The sequence below is a fragment of the Rhinoraja longicauda genome, chromosome 26 (genome assembly GCF_053455715.1).
Source record: "Rhinoraja longicauda isolate Sanriku21f chromosome 26, sRhiLon1.1, whole genome shotgun sequence".
NCBI lineage: Eukaryota > Metazoa > Chordata > Chondrichthyes > Rajiformes > Arhynchobatidae > Rhinoraja > Rhinoraja longicauda.
The window spans coordinates 21,222,572-21,235,584 of record NC_135978.1 but is presented as its reverse complement, the minus strand read 5'-3'; the positions used below and the strand labels follow the sequence as shown (position 1 = coordinate 21,235,584).

General features: G+C 50.4%; 1 protein-coding gene across 1 annotated transcript in view; it reads left to right on the top strand.

The window, feature by feature from the left end:
* The first annotated feature begins 8,458 nt into the window (after positions 1-8,458).
* The window catches only part of spag5 (sperm associated antigen 5), a 45,398-nt gene continuing 40,843 nt past the window's right edge, over positions 8,459-13,013 (top strand). Inside the window, exons 1-3 of the mRNA XM_078421957.1 lie at positions 8,459-8,513; positions 9,404-9,486; positions 9,967-10,116. Coding sequence (XP_078278083.1) covers positions 8,459-8,513; positions 9,404-9,486; positions 9,967-10,116 — 288 coding nt within the window. The remainder of the gene's footprint in view (positions 8,514-9,403; positions 9,487-9,966; positions 10,117-13,013) is intronic.

Here is a 13,013-nt window from a genome sequence, read left to right as displayed (position 1 = left end):
CTGACCCTCCCTGGGGAATAGGTCCCACACACTGACCCTCACTGGGGAACAGGTCCCACACACTGACCCTCCCTGGGGAACAGGTCCCACAAACTGACCCTCCCTGGGGAACAGGTCCCACACACACACTGACCCCCACTGGGGTACGAGTCCCCCCCCACACACACACACATTGACCTCACTGGGGTATGGGTCCCACACACACACATTGACCTCACTGGGGTATGGGTCCCCCACACACACACACTGACCCTCACCGGGTACATATGAAATAGGTGGAAGAATTCACTGTCTGTCACTTTGCGTTTGCTCAACCACATCTACCTCAGGGCCATTGTCATCCCCTTTTCCCCATTCTGGTTCCCGTAAGAAAACTATTGATCCCCACTTTGAACATACTCAATGACTGAGCCTCCACAGTCCTCAGAGTCAGAGGGCTCGACAGTGTCTCCAACTACAGTTGTTGTTATTATCTAATTGCTTAAAATTAATCGCAATGGAACATTGAGGGGATCCCATGCTTTTCCCCCATGGTAGAGGATTCTAAAACTAGAGGGCATCAGCTCAAGGTGAGAGGGGAGGCGTTTAAGCGGGACCTCAGGGGCATTATGGAGTATTGCGTGCAGTTCTGGTTGCCTCGCTACAGGAAGGATGTGGAGGTTTTAAGTGGGTCCCCAGGAGAGGTTTTCCAGAATGCTGTCTGGATTACAGGCTATTAGCTATTTGGAGAGGTTGGACAAACTTGGATTGTTTTCTCTGGAAGGTCGGAGGCTGAGGGGAGACACGATAGAAGTACACCGATCAGCCAAAACATTATGACCACTGACAGGCAAAGTGAATAACATTGATTATCTTGTTACAATGACAATGGCAATGTCAAGGGGTGGGATATATTAGGCAGCAAGTGAACAGTCAGTTCTTGAAGTTGATGCGTTGGATGCAGGAGAAATAGGCAGGCGTAAAGACCTGAGCGACTTTGACAAGGGCCAAATTCTTATGGCCAGCCGACTGGGTCAATAGACAATAGACAATAGGTGCAGGAGTAGGCCATTCAGCCCTTCGAGCCAGCACCGCCATTCAATGTGATCATGGCTGATCATTCTCAATCAGTACCCCGTTCCTGCTTTCTCCCCATACCCCCTGACTCCGCTATCCATAAGAGCTCTATCTTGCTCTCTCTTGAATGTATTCAGAGAATTGGCCTCCACTGCCCTCTGAGGCAGAGAATTCCACAGATTCACAACTCTCTGACTAAAAAAGTTTTTCCTCATCTCTGTTCTAAATGGCCTACCCCTTATTCTTAAACTGTGGCCCCTGGTTCTGGACTCCCCCAACATTGGGAACATGTTTCCTGCCTCTAACATGTCCAACCCCTTAATAATCTTATACGTTTCGATAAGATCCCCTCTCATCCTTCTAAATTCCAGTGTATACAAACCTAGTCGCTCCAGTCTTTCAACATATGACAGTCCCGCCATTCCGGGAATTAACCTAGTAAACCTACGCTGCACGCCCTCAATAGCAAGAATATCCGTCCTCAAATTTGGAGACCAAAACTGCACACAGTACTCCAGGTGCGGCCTTACTAGGGCCCTGTACAACTGCAGAAGGACCTCTTTGCTCCTATACTCAACTCCTCTTGTTATGAATGCCAACATTCCATTGGCTTTCTTCACTGCCTGCTGTACCTGCATGCTTCCTTTCAGTGACTGATGCACTAAGACACCCAGATCACGTTGTACGTCCCCTTTTCCTAACTTGACACCATACAAATAATAATCTGCCTTCCTATTCTTACCACCAAAGTGGATAACCTCACACTTATCCACATTAAACTGCATCTGCCATGCATCCGCCCACTCACACAATCTGTCCAAGTCACCCTGCAACCTCATAGCATCTGCCTCACAGTTCACACAGTTCACACTGGGTCAGAGCATCTCTGAAACGGCAAGGCTTGTGGGGTGCTCCCGGACAGCAGTGGTGAGAACTTACCGACAGTGGTCCGAGGAGGGACAGACCACAAACCGGCGACAGGGTGTTGGGCGCCCAAGGCTCATCGATGCGCGAGGGCAACGAAGGCTATCCCGTCTGGTCCGAACCGACAGAAGGTCCACTGTGGCACAAGTCACAGAAAACATTAATGGTGGTCACGGGAGGAATGTGCCACAATACACAGTGCATCGCACCCTGCTGCGTATGGGGCTGCACACGGAGGACCAACAGCATATTAAGCAGGTGGTCATAATGTTTTGGCTGATCGGTGTATATAAAATCGTGAGGGGCATAGATAGGGTAGACAGTCAGAAAGAACCCTTTTCCCAGGATGACACTGTCAATCAGAGAGCACAGTTCTAAGGTGAGAAATGCAAACATAATGTTCCCAATGTTGGGGGAGTCCAGAACAAGGGGCCACAGTTTAAGAATAAGGGGTAGGCCATTTAGAACTGAGATGAGGAAAAACTGTTTCAGTCAGAGAGTTGTGAATCTGTGGAATTCTCTGCCTCAGAAGGCAGTGGAGGCCAATTCTCTGAATGCATTCAAGAGAGAGCTGGATAGAGCTCTTAAGGATAGCGGAGTCAGGGGGTATGGGGAGAAGGCAGGAACGGGGTACTGATTGAGAATGATCAGCCATGATCACATTGAATGGCGGTGCTGGCTCGAAGGGCCGAATGGCCTCCTCCTGCACCTATTGTCTATTACTGGAGAAGCGCGGGGCGCGTTTCTTTTACACAGAGTAATAGATGCCTGGAGCCAGTTAAGATAGTGATGTTCAAGAGCCTTTTGGATAGGCGCCTGGATATGCAGGGAGTGGGGGGAAATGGATCACATGCAAGCAATAGACAATAGACAATAGGTGCAGGAGTAGGCCATTCAGCCCTTCGAGCCAGCACCGCCGTTCAATGCGATCATGGCTGATCACTCTCAATCAGTACCCCGTTCCTGCCTTCTCCCCATACCCCCTCACTCCGCTATCCTTAAGAGCTCTATCCAGCTCTCTCTTGAAAGCATCCAACGAACTGGCCTCCACTGCCTTCTGAGGCAGAGAATTCCACACCTTCACCACCCTCTGACTGAAAAAGTTCTTCCTCATCTCCGTTCTAAATGGCCTACCCCTTATTCTTAAACTGTGGCCCCTTGTTCTGGACTCCCCCAACATTGGGAACATGTTATCTGCCTCTAATGTGTCCAATCCCCTAATTATCTTATATGTTTCAATAAGATCCCCCCTCATCCTTCTAAATTCCAGTGTATACAAGCCCAATCGCTCCAGCCTTTCAACATACGACAGTCCCGCCATTCCGGGAATTAACCTAGTGAACCTACGCTGCACGCCCTCCATAGCAAGAATATCCTTCCTCAAATTTGGAGACCAAAACTGCACACAGTACTCCAGGTGCGGTCTCACCAGGGCCCGGTACAACTGTAGAAGGACCTCTTTGCTCCTATACTCAACTCCTCTTGTTACGAAGGCCAACATTCCATTGGCTTTCTTCACTGCCTGCAGAAGGGATTTGCCTAAGGGCACAATGTTCGGCATGGATACCATGGGGCGAATGGCCTGCTGCCAGTGCCCAGCTTTTAGCCCACTTTCTCGGTGGGCTTCCATTGACATGGGTGAGGGTCTGCTCAGTGGAGTCGGTCAGTGTGCGGTTTGACGCGAGGCGAGGGTTCAACAGCTGCATGCAGTGCTCTGTGTCTGGAGCTGTATGCAGTGTGAACTGCTGTCTCCACCTGCAGGCTGCACTGCAAACTCCCACACACGCTCAGGCACGTTTCCTCAGCAGACGGCCAGTGTCACAGCACACGATGAGTGCGTCATTGCTTGCCCCCCTCCCGGTCCCGTTGGTTTCTCACCTCCTCCGAGGCAATTAGCCCAGAACTGAACGGGCACATGCCCCTGCGACGGTTCCAAAACACCTGCACCCACGTGACTGTGGCCTAGTTAAGATAGTGACGTTCAAGAGCCTTTTGGATGGAAATAAACTTGACTTGACATGACCCAATCTTCCTGCCCCCAGCCATTTTCAGATCCATTTCACCCCTCTCTTGGATCCTAAGAGCTTTCACTGTTACCACCAGGCTTGCCACTTGGAATCCTGCAGCCATGGGACGTGTGTGTGGGGAGGGGAAGGATTGTTAGGGAGGAATGAGAAAACCAGGGTATCACATCGAGAGTGGTCCTGCAGAAAGGGATGGGGATGGGAGGATGAGACTTGTGGTGGGATCACGTTGAAGCTGGGGGAAATGTTGAAGAATGATGTGTTGGATGTGGGAGCTGGTGGGGTGAAAGGTAAGGACCAAGGGAATTCTACAGCTGTTCTATCTGGGGGGTGCATGGGGTGTGGGGATGAAGAGTACGGGATACAGAGGGGATACAGGTGTGAGTTTGGTCATGGGTAGTGGTTGGAAGACTGCGACTCCTGAAAAGGGAGGACTTCTCAGATGTTCTGGAGTGGAAGGCCTTGTCTCGTGACCAGATGTGAGGGAGACAGAGACACTGTGAGAAAGGGTCGGTGTCCTGACATGAGGAGGTGTGGTCAAGTCAGGTTTATTGTCATAAGCTCAAGTACAGTGATGTACAGGCGTGGAGGAGGAGATGGTGCCGACGATGGCTGCCACTGTGGACTGCTCCTTGCTGTTTTGTCTGTGTTTGTTCGTTTGTGTCGTCTGCGGTAATCCCACAAAGATCACTTTCATGAGAGAGGTTCTCATTAACATCAGACACACGGGACCTCCAAACATCGTTGCGGATTTCCCTCACTCGCTGGGTCACCGTCCCTCACTGCCGGGGCGGTGGCTGCGTCCAAGGACTTGAGACGGAGGAGGAACCGTGGGAGGCTCTCTGGAGCACTCGCCCGAGTCCGCCGACAAGGATTACCCACACCGCTCCCGAGTATATTCCTCGCAAATCTACGTTCTCTCCACAACAAAGTGGACGAACTGCAACTCCTGTGCCACACTAACAAGGACTTCTCTCGAGCCGCTACCCTGTGCTTCACCGAGACCTGGCTGTGTGAGTCGGCCCCGGACAGCGAGCTGCAGCTGGCTGGCTTTCAACTACACAGAGCGGACCGCGACGCAGAGGCAGCGGGAAAATCAAGAGGAGGTGGAATCTGCTTCTACACTAACCAGGACTGGTGCAGCGACATCACGGTGCTGTGTAACTTCTGTTCCCCCAATCTAGAATCTTTCTTTAACAACTGCAAACCCTTTTATTCTCCGAGGGAATTTACCTCTTTTATTCTCACTGGAGTTTACATCCCCCCCAAGCCTGCGTACGTGAAGCACAAATGCAACTCGCTGACCAGGTATTGAGGGTAGGGAGTGAACCCATCATTTCCAAGGACCTTAAATGGGGGGGACCACAGTCAAAAAGGCCCAACAGAGGATGTACTTCCTGCGGCAGCTGAGGAAACACAATCTGCCACAGGCAATGGTGGTCCAATTCTGTACTGCTATCATTGATTCTGTCCTCACCTTCTCCATCATGGTCTGGTTTGGCTCAGCCACCAAGCACGACATCCGGAGACTCCAACAAATCGTCCCAAGAAGGGTCTCGACCCGAAACGTCACCCATTCCTTCCCTCCTGAGATGGGGCCTGACCTGCTGAGTTACTCCAGCATTTTGTGAATAAATATCAACAAATTGTTCGATCAGCTGAGAAGGTTGTTGGCTGCAACCTTCCCCCCCAATTGACGAACTGTACACTGCAAGGGCCAGGAAGCGAGCGGGCAAGATCATCTCTGACCCCTCTCACCCTAGCCCTTCCCTCTGGAAGGCGACTCCGGACTGTCAAAGCAGCCACAGCTAGACATAAAAACAACTTTTTTTTCCGTAAGTAGCAGCTCTACTCAATAACAAAAAGTCTGTAGCCTCTTTTTTTTTGCTCTGGTTTATTTCATTCACATGTTTAAACTACAATGTTTTATTCTTAATGTTTTAATGTTTTATGCTTTATTCTTAATTGTTTACTGTATGTCCGTGTTGCTACTTACGAGCGGAGCACCAAGGCACATTCCTTGTATGTTTACATACTTGGCAAATAAACTTATTCAATTCAATTCAATGAAAATCTAGCAGCAGCATCTCAGGCACAGAGATGCAGACAGCGCACAAAATCAAATTACGCATCAATTATTCATAAATTCTGCAGGACAGTAAAAAGACTGCAAAAAGCAAGGCATTAGTTCAAAACACAATAAAAAAAATCAAGAGATAGCACATGATGTTCCATTGCCAAGACAGGATTAGGATTATGCAGTTGGTTCAAAGAACCTGATGGTAGCTGTTGCTGAACCTGCTGGTGTGGGGACTAAGGCGTATGTATCCCCTGCTCAATGGGAGCAGTGAGAAGAGGGCCTAACCTTGATCGTGGGGACCTTGATGATGCAGCTCATGTGGCAGCATAGTGGTACAGCGGTGGGGATTATCAAATAGTCAATGTTTCCGCGCTGTATCTCTAAAAACTAAAAAAAGGTTGAGCGGTTGATCGACCAGGGTTTGATCCTGACTACGGGAGCTGTCCACTCCCACACTCCAAAGACCTACAGGTTTGTAGGCTAATTGGCTTGGTATCATTGTAAATTGTCCTTAGTGTGTGTAGGATAGTGTTAATGTCCTCTTCGGATCGTTCACCTTATTGTGGTGAAGAGGCTTGCGTGCCCCCATGATTCTGAGAGTGATGCCGTCGGAAGCGTTAGCTTCTGGTAGGGCCACCCATGGTGGTAAGGTCAAGGATGAGGGTCTAGACTAAGAATGGTCCAAAGTACAAGACCTCAACGACGGACCAGGCGGACAAAGTCATCTTGAACAACGGCTGTGAAGGTGGATGAAGGCTGCAACAAATCTATCATCTCCAATCGTCTTGGTTCCCTTGCCATTGGAATTAGTTGATTGATTTGTGAAGGACCGTGTGCTTCTTGGAGTGCAACATCAAGTACACGTTAAACAAACACACGCAAAGGTGTCTTCGTTCTGACATCGGAACGTAGACCATCATCCTCGACCTCGAGGGATAGCCACGACGACAACGACGAGTGTTAATGTGCAGGGATCGCTGGTCGGCAAGGACTCGGTGGGCTGAAGGGCCTGTTTCCGTACTATATCTCTAAACTAAACTAAGCTAAACTAAGCCATCTTCTTGAGGCACCCGTGTTATGCAGATACTTTAGATGGTGGGGATTATCAATTAATCAATGTATCTGTGCTCTATCTCTAAAAACTTTAAAAAAAGCAAAAACCTACAAACCTGCACATCTTTGGAATGTGAGAGGAAACCGGAGCACCCGGAGAAAACCCACAAGGTCACAGGGCAAACGTACAAACTCCGTACAGACAGCACTCATAGTCAGGATTGAACACGGATCTCTGGCGCCGTAAGGCAGCATCTCTACCGCTGTGCCACTGTGCCGCCTTCTTTCCTTGTCTGACACCCTTTTGTCTCCTATTACTTGTGTTTCAGTAGATAGTCTGTCGGATGGAGGAAGGGAGATCAAGAAAGTGGAGAGACTTGTCAAAAATGGTCCAAGTGGATTTGAGGGCAGGGTGGAAGTGCGTGGCGAAGTTGAGAACTTTGTGAAGGAATGTGATGGAGTAATTCAAACTATGAAGGGACAGGCAGAGAGAAGTCGCCCTCTTTGGCGAAAGGGTCAAGACTGAAACCCAGAATTAATGTGACTGGCAAAAGACTTAGCAACCCTCTGAGGAGCAACATGTTGTTGGGGATGTGGAGTGTGGGGCAGGTCCATTGGCAGTGCCAGCTGGGTGCGGGTTGGGGAGAGTTAGCAGGATGCGAGACTTCTCCATCATAGCCCAGCACCTCCGCCCGCCAGCCTGCCTGCTTACTTACCTTCCCCACCTACTTGCACACCCCACCAACCTACCTCCCCCGACCTGCACACCCCACCAACCTACCTACCCCACCCACCTGCACACCCCACCTACCTGCACACCCCCCCTACCTACCTCCCCACCTACCTGCACACCCCCCCTACCTACCTCCCCACCTACCTGCACACCCAACCAACCTACCTCCCCACCTACCTGCACACCCCACCTGCACACCCCACCAACCTACCTCCCCATCTACCTGCACACCCCACCTACCTACCCACCTGCACACCCCACCAACCTACCTCCCCACCTACCTGCACACCCCACCAACCTACCTACCTGCATATCCCACCTACCTGCATATCATACCTACCTTCTGAAGAAGGGTCTCGACCCGAAACGTCACCCATTCCTTCTCTCCCGAGATGCTGCCTGACCTGCTGAGTTACTCCAGCATTTTGTGAATAAATCGATTTGTACCAGCATCTGCAGTTATTTTCTTATCATACCTACCTATCTACCCCACCAACCTCGCCCACCAACCTGCTCCACCCCCCCCCCATGGCGCTGTGGGCCTCCGGCCAGGGGCGGCGCTGCTGCGGGCGGGCGCATCTCGAGCGCATGAAACCGCGTCATCAGGCCCTGGCTCCGCAAAGGCCAATGAGCGGGAGAGCGGGTAAGTTTGAAATCAGCGACGGAGAGCGGGAGGAGAGAGGGTGAGTGTGAGAGAGAGAGGGTGAGAGAGAGAGGGTGAGTGTGTGAGAGAGAGAGGGAGAGGGAGAGGGAGAGGGAGAGGGAGAGGGAGAGGGAGAGGGAGAGGGAGAGGGAGAGGGAGAGGGAGAGGGAGAGGGAGAGGGAGAGAGAGAGAGCTGGAGAGGGTGAGGGGTAGGAGTGAGGGGCGGAGAGTGGGGGTGAGGGGCGAAGAGGCAGAGGGTGTGGGGATGGGTGTGAGGGGCGGAGCGTGAGAGGCGGAGCGAGAGTGGGGGGCAGAGGGTGTGGGGATGAGGGGCGGAGGGTATTAGGTATGGGGCAGGGGGTGAGAGGCAGAGAGTGAGAGGTGGAGAGTGAGGGGAGGAGGGCGAGGTCAGTACATACAGATAGAAGTGTGAGGGACGGGGATGGTGAGGGACGGGGACGGGGATGGTGAGGGACGGGGACGGGGATGGTGAGGGACGGGGACGGGGACGGGGATGGTGAGGGACGGGGACAGGGTTTGAGACGGACTGAGGGTGGGTGAGGGACGGAGTGCGAGGGACAGGTGGTCGGAGGGTGAGGGATTGAGAGTGACGGAGGGACGGTGTGGGGGTGACTGGGGGCCGCTGGATGAGGTGGGGGTGGAGGGTGAGGGGGTATATGACCAGGTGGCGGGGAAGAAGCTGGGTGTGGGCAGCGTAGTGACAGTGGGCAGCGAAGAGGTTCTGGGGGGATTGGTTTCACCGTCCGTCCCCCCCCCCCCCCAACTGTCTCTCCTTTACCCCTGTCCCTTCCTACCTCTCCACCACCTCCTGCACCCTGTCCCTCCTCCACCTCTTCCTTGTCCACTCCTTCTCACGGTGTTCCTCTCAGGTCCAGGCGAGGGGGACATGTTCAGCAGACGACAATCGACGAAGTCCTCGTCCTCGGAGAATGAAGACCAGCTTGCGAGTACTGTAAGTGACGGGTGGAGGAGGGGGGGGGGAGAGGGTTAAAGGAGGTGGGAAGTGTATGTCAGAACAGAGAGCAAGGAGGATTGCCTACAGGGGGTGGGGTTATGACATGGCTTTGCTAGTGCTTGCCACATCTGGTCATGATATACCTAAAAACAACAGTTTATAAATGGCCAAAGAAGCTTATAATGCAAGAGTTTGAGTTGTGGTCCATCTGTGGAGCTTGGAGCATGGTGCAACCACCATCCAGTCAAACACTCAACTGGTTACATGAGGTAATGCTTTACCATTTGCCACAGTTTGTGCAGGAGACAAAAAACTGAAATAAAGCTGAAAATACTGGGATATTCAGCAGGTCAGGCAGCGTTGGTGGAGAGAGGAGTAGGAGAGTGTGTCTCTTGTTGGATTTGTTTCTGTCCCAATGTTTTACCGAACCTAGTGCTTTTCCCTTGGTGTTGACCCTTCTCTTTGCTCCCCGTGCAGCCGGGCAGGAAGTGCGGCCGGGTCCCTTTGCAGGACGTGCTGCTGCAGTGCAGCGCTCAGCGGGACATGCGGAGATCCAACAGCATAGCCCAATGCATGGGGGTGCCGTCGAGCAACCTGACTCCGCTGCTGTGCAAGCTGAAACTGGAGGTGAGTGCATGGGCGCAGGCGCTGGCATCTCATGGGTATCTCATGTTTGACATGGACGTTGTGGGCCAAAGGGCCTGTTCCTCTGGTGTTCTGTTCTACGGTTGTCCGGGAAGGTGCTTTGTGAAGTACAGAGGGTGTTATGGAAATGGATCCCGTGTTCCTCTGTGTTGCTGACTGCCGTTAGTAGATCTGTTGCCATTAGTACATGGGAGTGGCCTTTAGGAGATGGGAGTTCCCGTTTGAAGATGTCGACGTGATGCTAAAGTTGCAGACTGATCATCCGTGGTCTTATTAAATGGCAGAGCACCCTGTTTTGATCGAGTGGTGAGTGAACCATTGGTTGTGGTCCATGTGTGGAGCTCAGAGCATGGTGTAATGACCATTCACACCATGGATGGTGGCCACACCATTGGTGACCATAATCCCTTGGTTGCTGGGGAGGTCAGTACCCATGATGGACTGGGCAGTGTCTACCACTCTCTGTAATGTCCTTCATTCCTGGGCCTTTGAGTTACCAAGCCAGGCCATGATGCAACCATTCAGTGTGCTCCCTACATCTTTAGACTTTCAAGAGATTATTCATTCACATACCGTGGAAGAAATTAATTTAGAGGGAAATTAATGGAAAATGAAAAGCGGAGACTTCGCAGATTTGCTTCTAGATTTTATTGCATGAGAGATGGCGGCAGTAAACTGCCCACCAGTTCTCTGACTTCATAACAGAATTAGCCGACAGTTAAACTGTGCAGCAAACGACCTTTGCTTTTGTTAGATACTACCCTCCGAAAATATTCTATCAACTACATGGGTACCAATTATTTCATCAGTCATAACATACTTTTTGTTTATAATAATAATAATAATAATAAGCATTTATTTTATATAGCGCTTTTCCAGAAGCTCAAAGCGCTTTACATAAACAATCATAACATAAAAACAAACAGACAAACTATCCTAACGGAGAAGCGGCGAATAAACAACGCCAGCGTCCTCTCACGTCAGGGTCCGGCAGTAGACAACAAAAAGCACAGGACAATTTTTACACAATTTTTACACAATTTTTACACAAACAGCCATCACAGTGATTGCTCTAGGCACACCCTCACTGTGATGGAAGGCAAAGTCTTATCTCCTCCTCATTTCTTCTCCCGTGGTGCCACGAGGTGATCGAGGCTCCCAACTTTTTGAAGCCCCCACCGGGCAATGGTAAGTCCCAGGGCCGAGCCAAACATAAGATGTTAATGTTATTCTACAACAAATGGTTAATACACGTCAAACACAATACAAGGGCATCTTGACATTATTCTATCTCACCTTTTAGGCGACCCGCGCCACCATCCCCTCTCCGAGCCCATCGCAAGCCCCACATTTACGGTAACCCTTCTATGCCACTAGCGGTAGGGGGCGCGGGTGGTCTACTGTAACCTCACGAAGGAAACCAGGCTTCGTTATCTCTTCTACTATTTCATGTTTACATTTACCATCCACCCTTCAACACATTCCCAGACAAGAGGTAATACGTCTAATCTTACTTTGCCGATTCCCACGATCCTCTCCTGCACCTGGTCAACTAGAGAAGCCAATTGTCACATCCAAGCACACTGTCGTTACCTTGTTCAATTCCAATCAAAATTAAGTAAGGAAGGATATTAATTTTTCTTCCTCGGTTCCCTCCTTGTTGATCTTTATGATCAACACTTACAGGAAGAAAGGATTTCAATATTTTCTCTCATCGGTTGCAAAAATGGAGGCATACATGTCCGATTATAATTTTGGTTGGAACTTGTCCTTGAGCTCGCAGAGGGATTCCTCCTTCAGCGTGCGTAGGGATATGGGCACAAGCACAACATTCTAACCAGATAATGAAGCTTGTTTTTTTTTACAGCTGAGAGTTCATTGTGTTCTGTGTGAAAAAGTTGTTTGTTGAATTCAGACTCCAATTTCTACCTTCCTCCTGTTTCTTGTCACTGTCTAGATGCCTCACCTCACCCTCGTATCATCTTTGATCCCATATAATGTTCGCATATCCATAAGTTTACCATGCTTAATAGTCTTTCCTGTTGATACGATGAATCCTCTATTTTTCCATAATTCCCCAAAGTCATGTACAACCCCAAACGCACAGCGAGAAACGGTGTAGATATTCGCACTTTGATCATCTGCCAAGATGCAGGCACGAGTCGGGGCACTCAGCTCAGCTGCCTGAGCAGACGTTCCGGATGGTGAAGCGTATGCCTCCAGCACTTGGTGTGGTGTGACCACCACGTATCCTGCTGATAATCTGTCATCGCTCGGTCGGTGTGAAGAGCCATCAGTAAATAGGACCAGATCAGGGTGATCAATCGGATGACTCTGTAAGTCTAGCCGGGGAGTGGCAGTTGCTTCCACAAGCAGTAGACAATCATGGTCACATCCTTCTGCTGGCAGTGGTACAAAAGGTAGCTGGGTTTATAGCAGGTGATCGCTGATAAGTATAGTTCAGATGTGATAAAAGGATAACTTCATATCCTGTTCTTCTAGCGGCTGTGAAATGCTGTGTAGCTGCAGAGTTCAATAATAACATCACGGCATGAGGAACAGTAACCACGCACGGGTGATCAAGAACGATGGGGATTGGTTTTTCTGTCATCATAGCTGTTGCTGCTACAGCTCGCGAGCAGGCTGACGTGCCGTTTACCACAGCTGGTAAAGCCATGGAATAATAGGCTGCCGGTCTTTTTCCCCCTCCATGTTCTTGGGTCAGGACCCCTTTTGATTCATTTACATAAAGTTGAAAGGGCTTTTTATAATTTGGCTCTCCCAGTGCCAGGGCAGTAACCATAGCGTTCTTTAGATTTCTAAACGCCTGGTCTCTTTCTGCAGTCCATACGGCTCTGGAGGGCTCAGTCTGCAAGGTG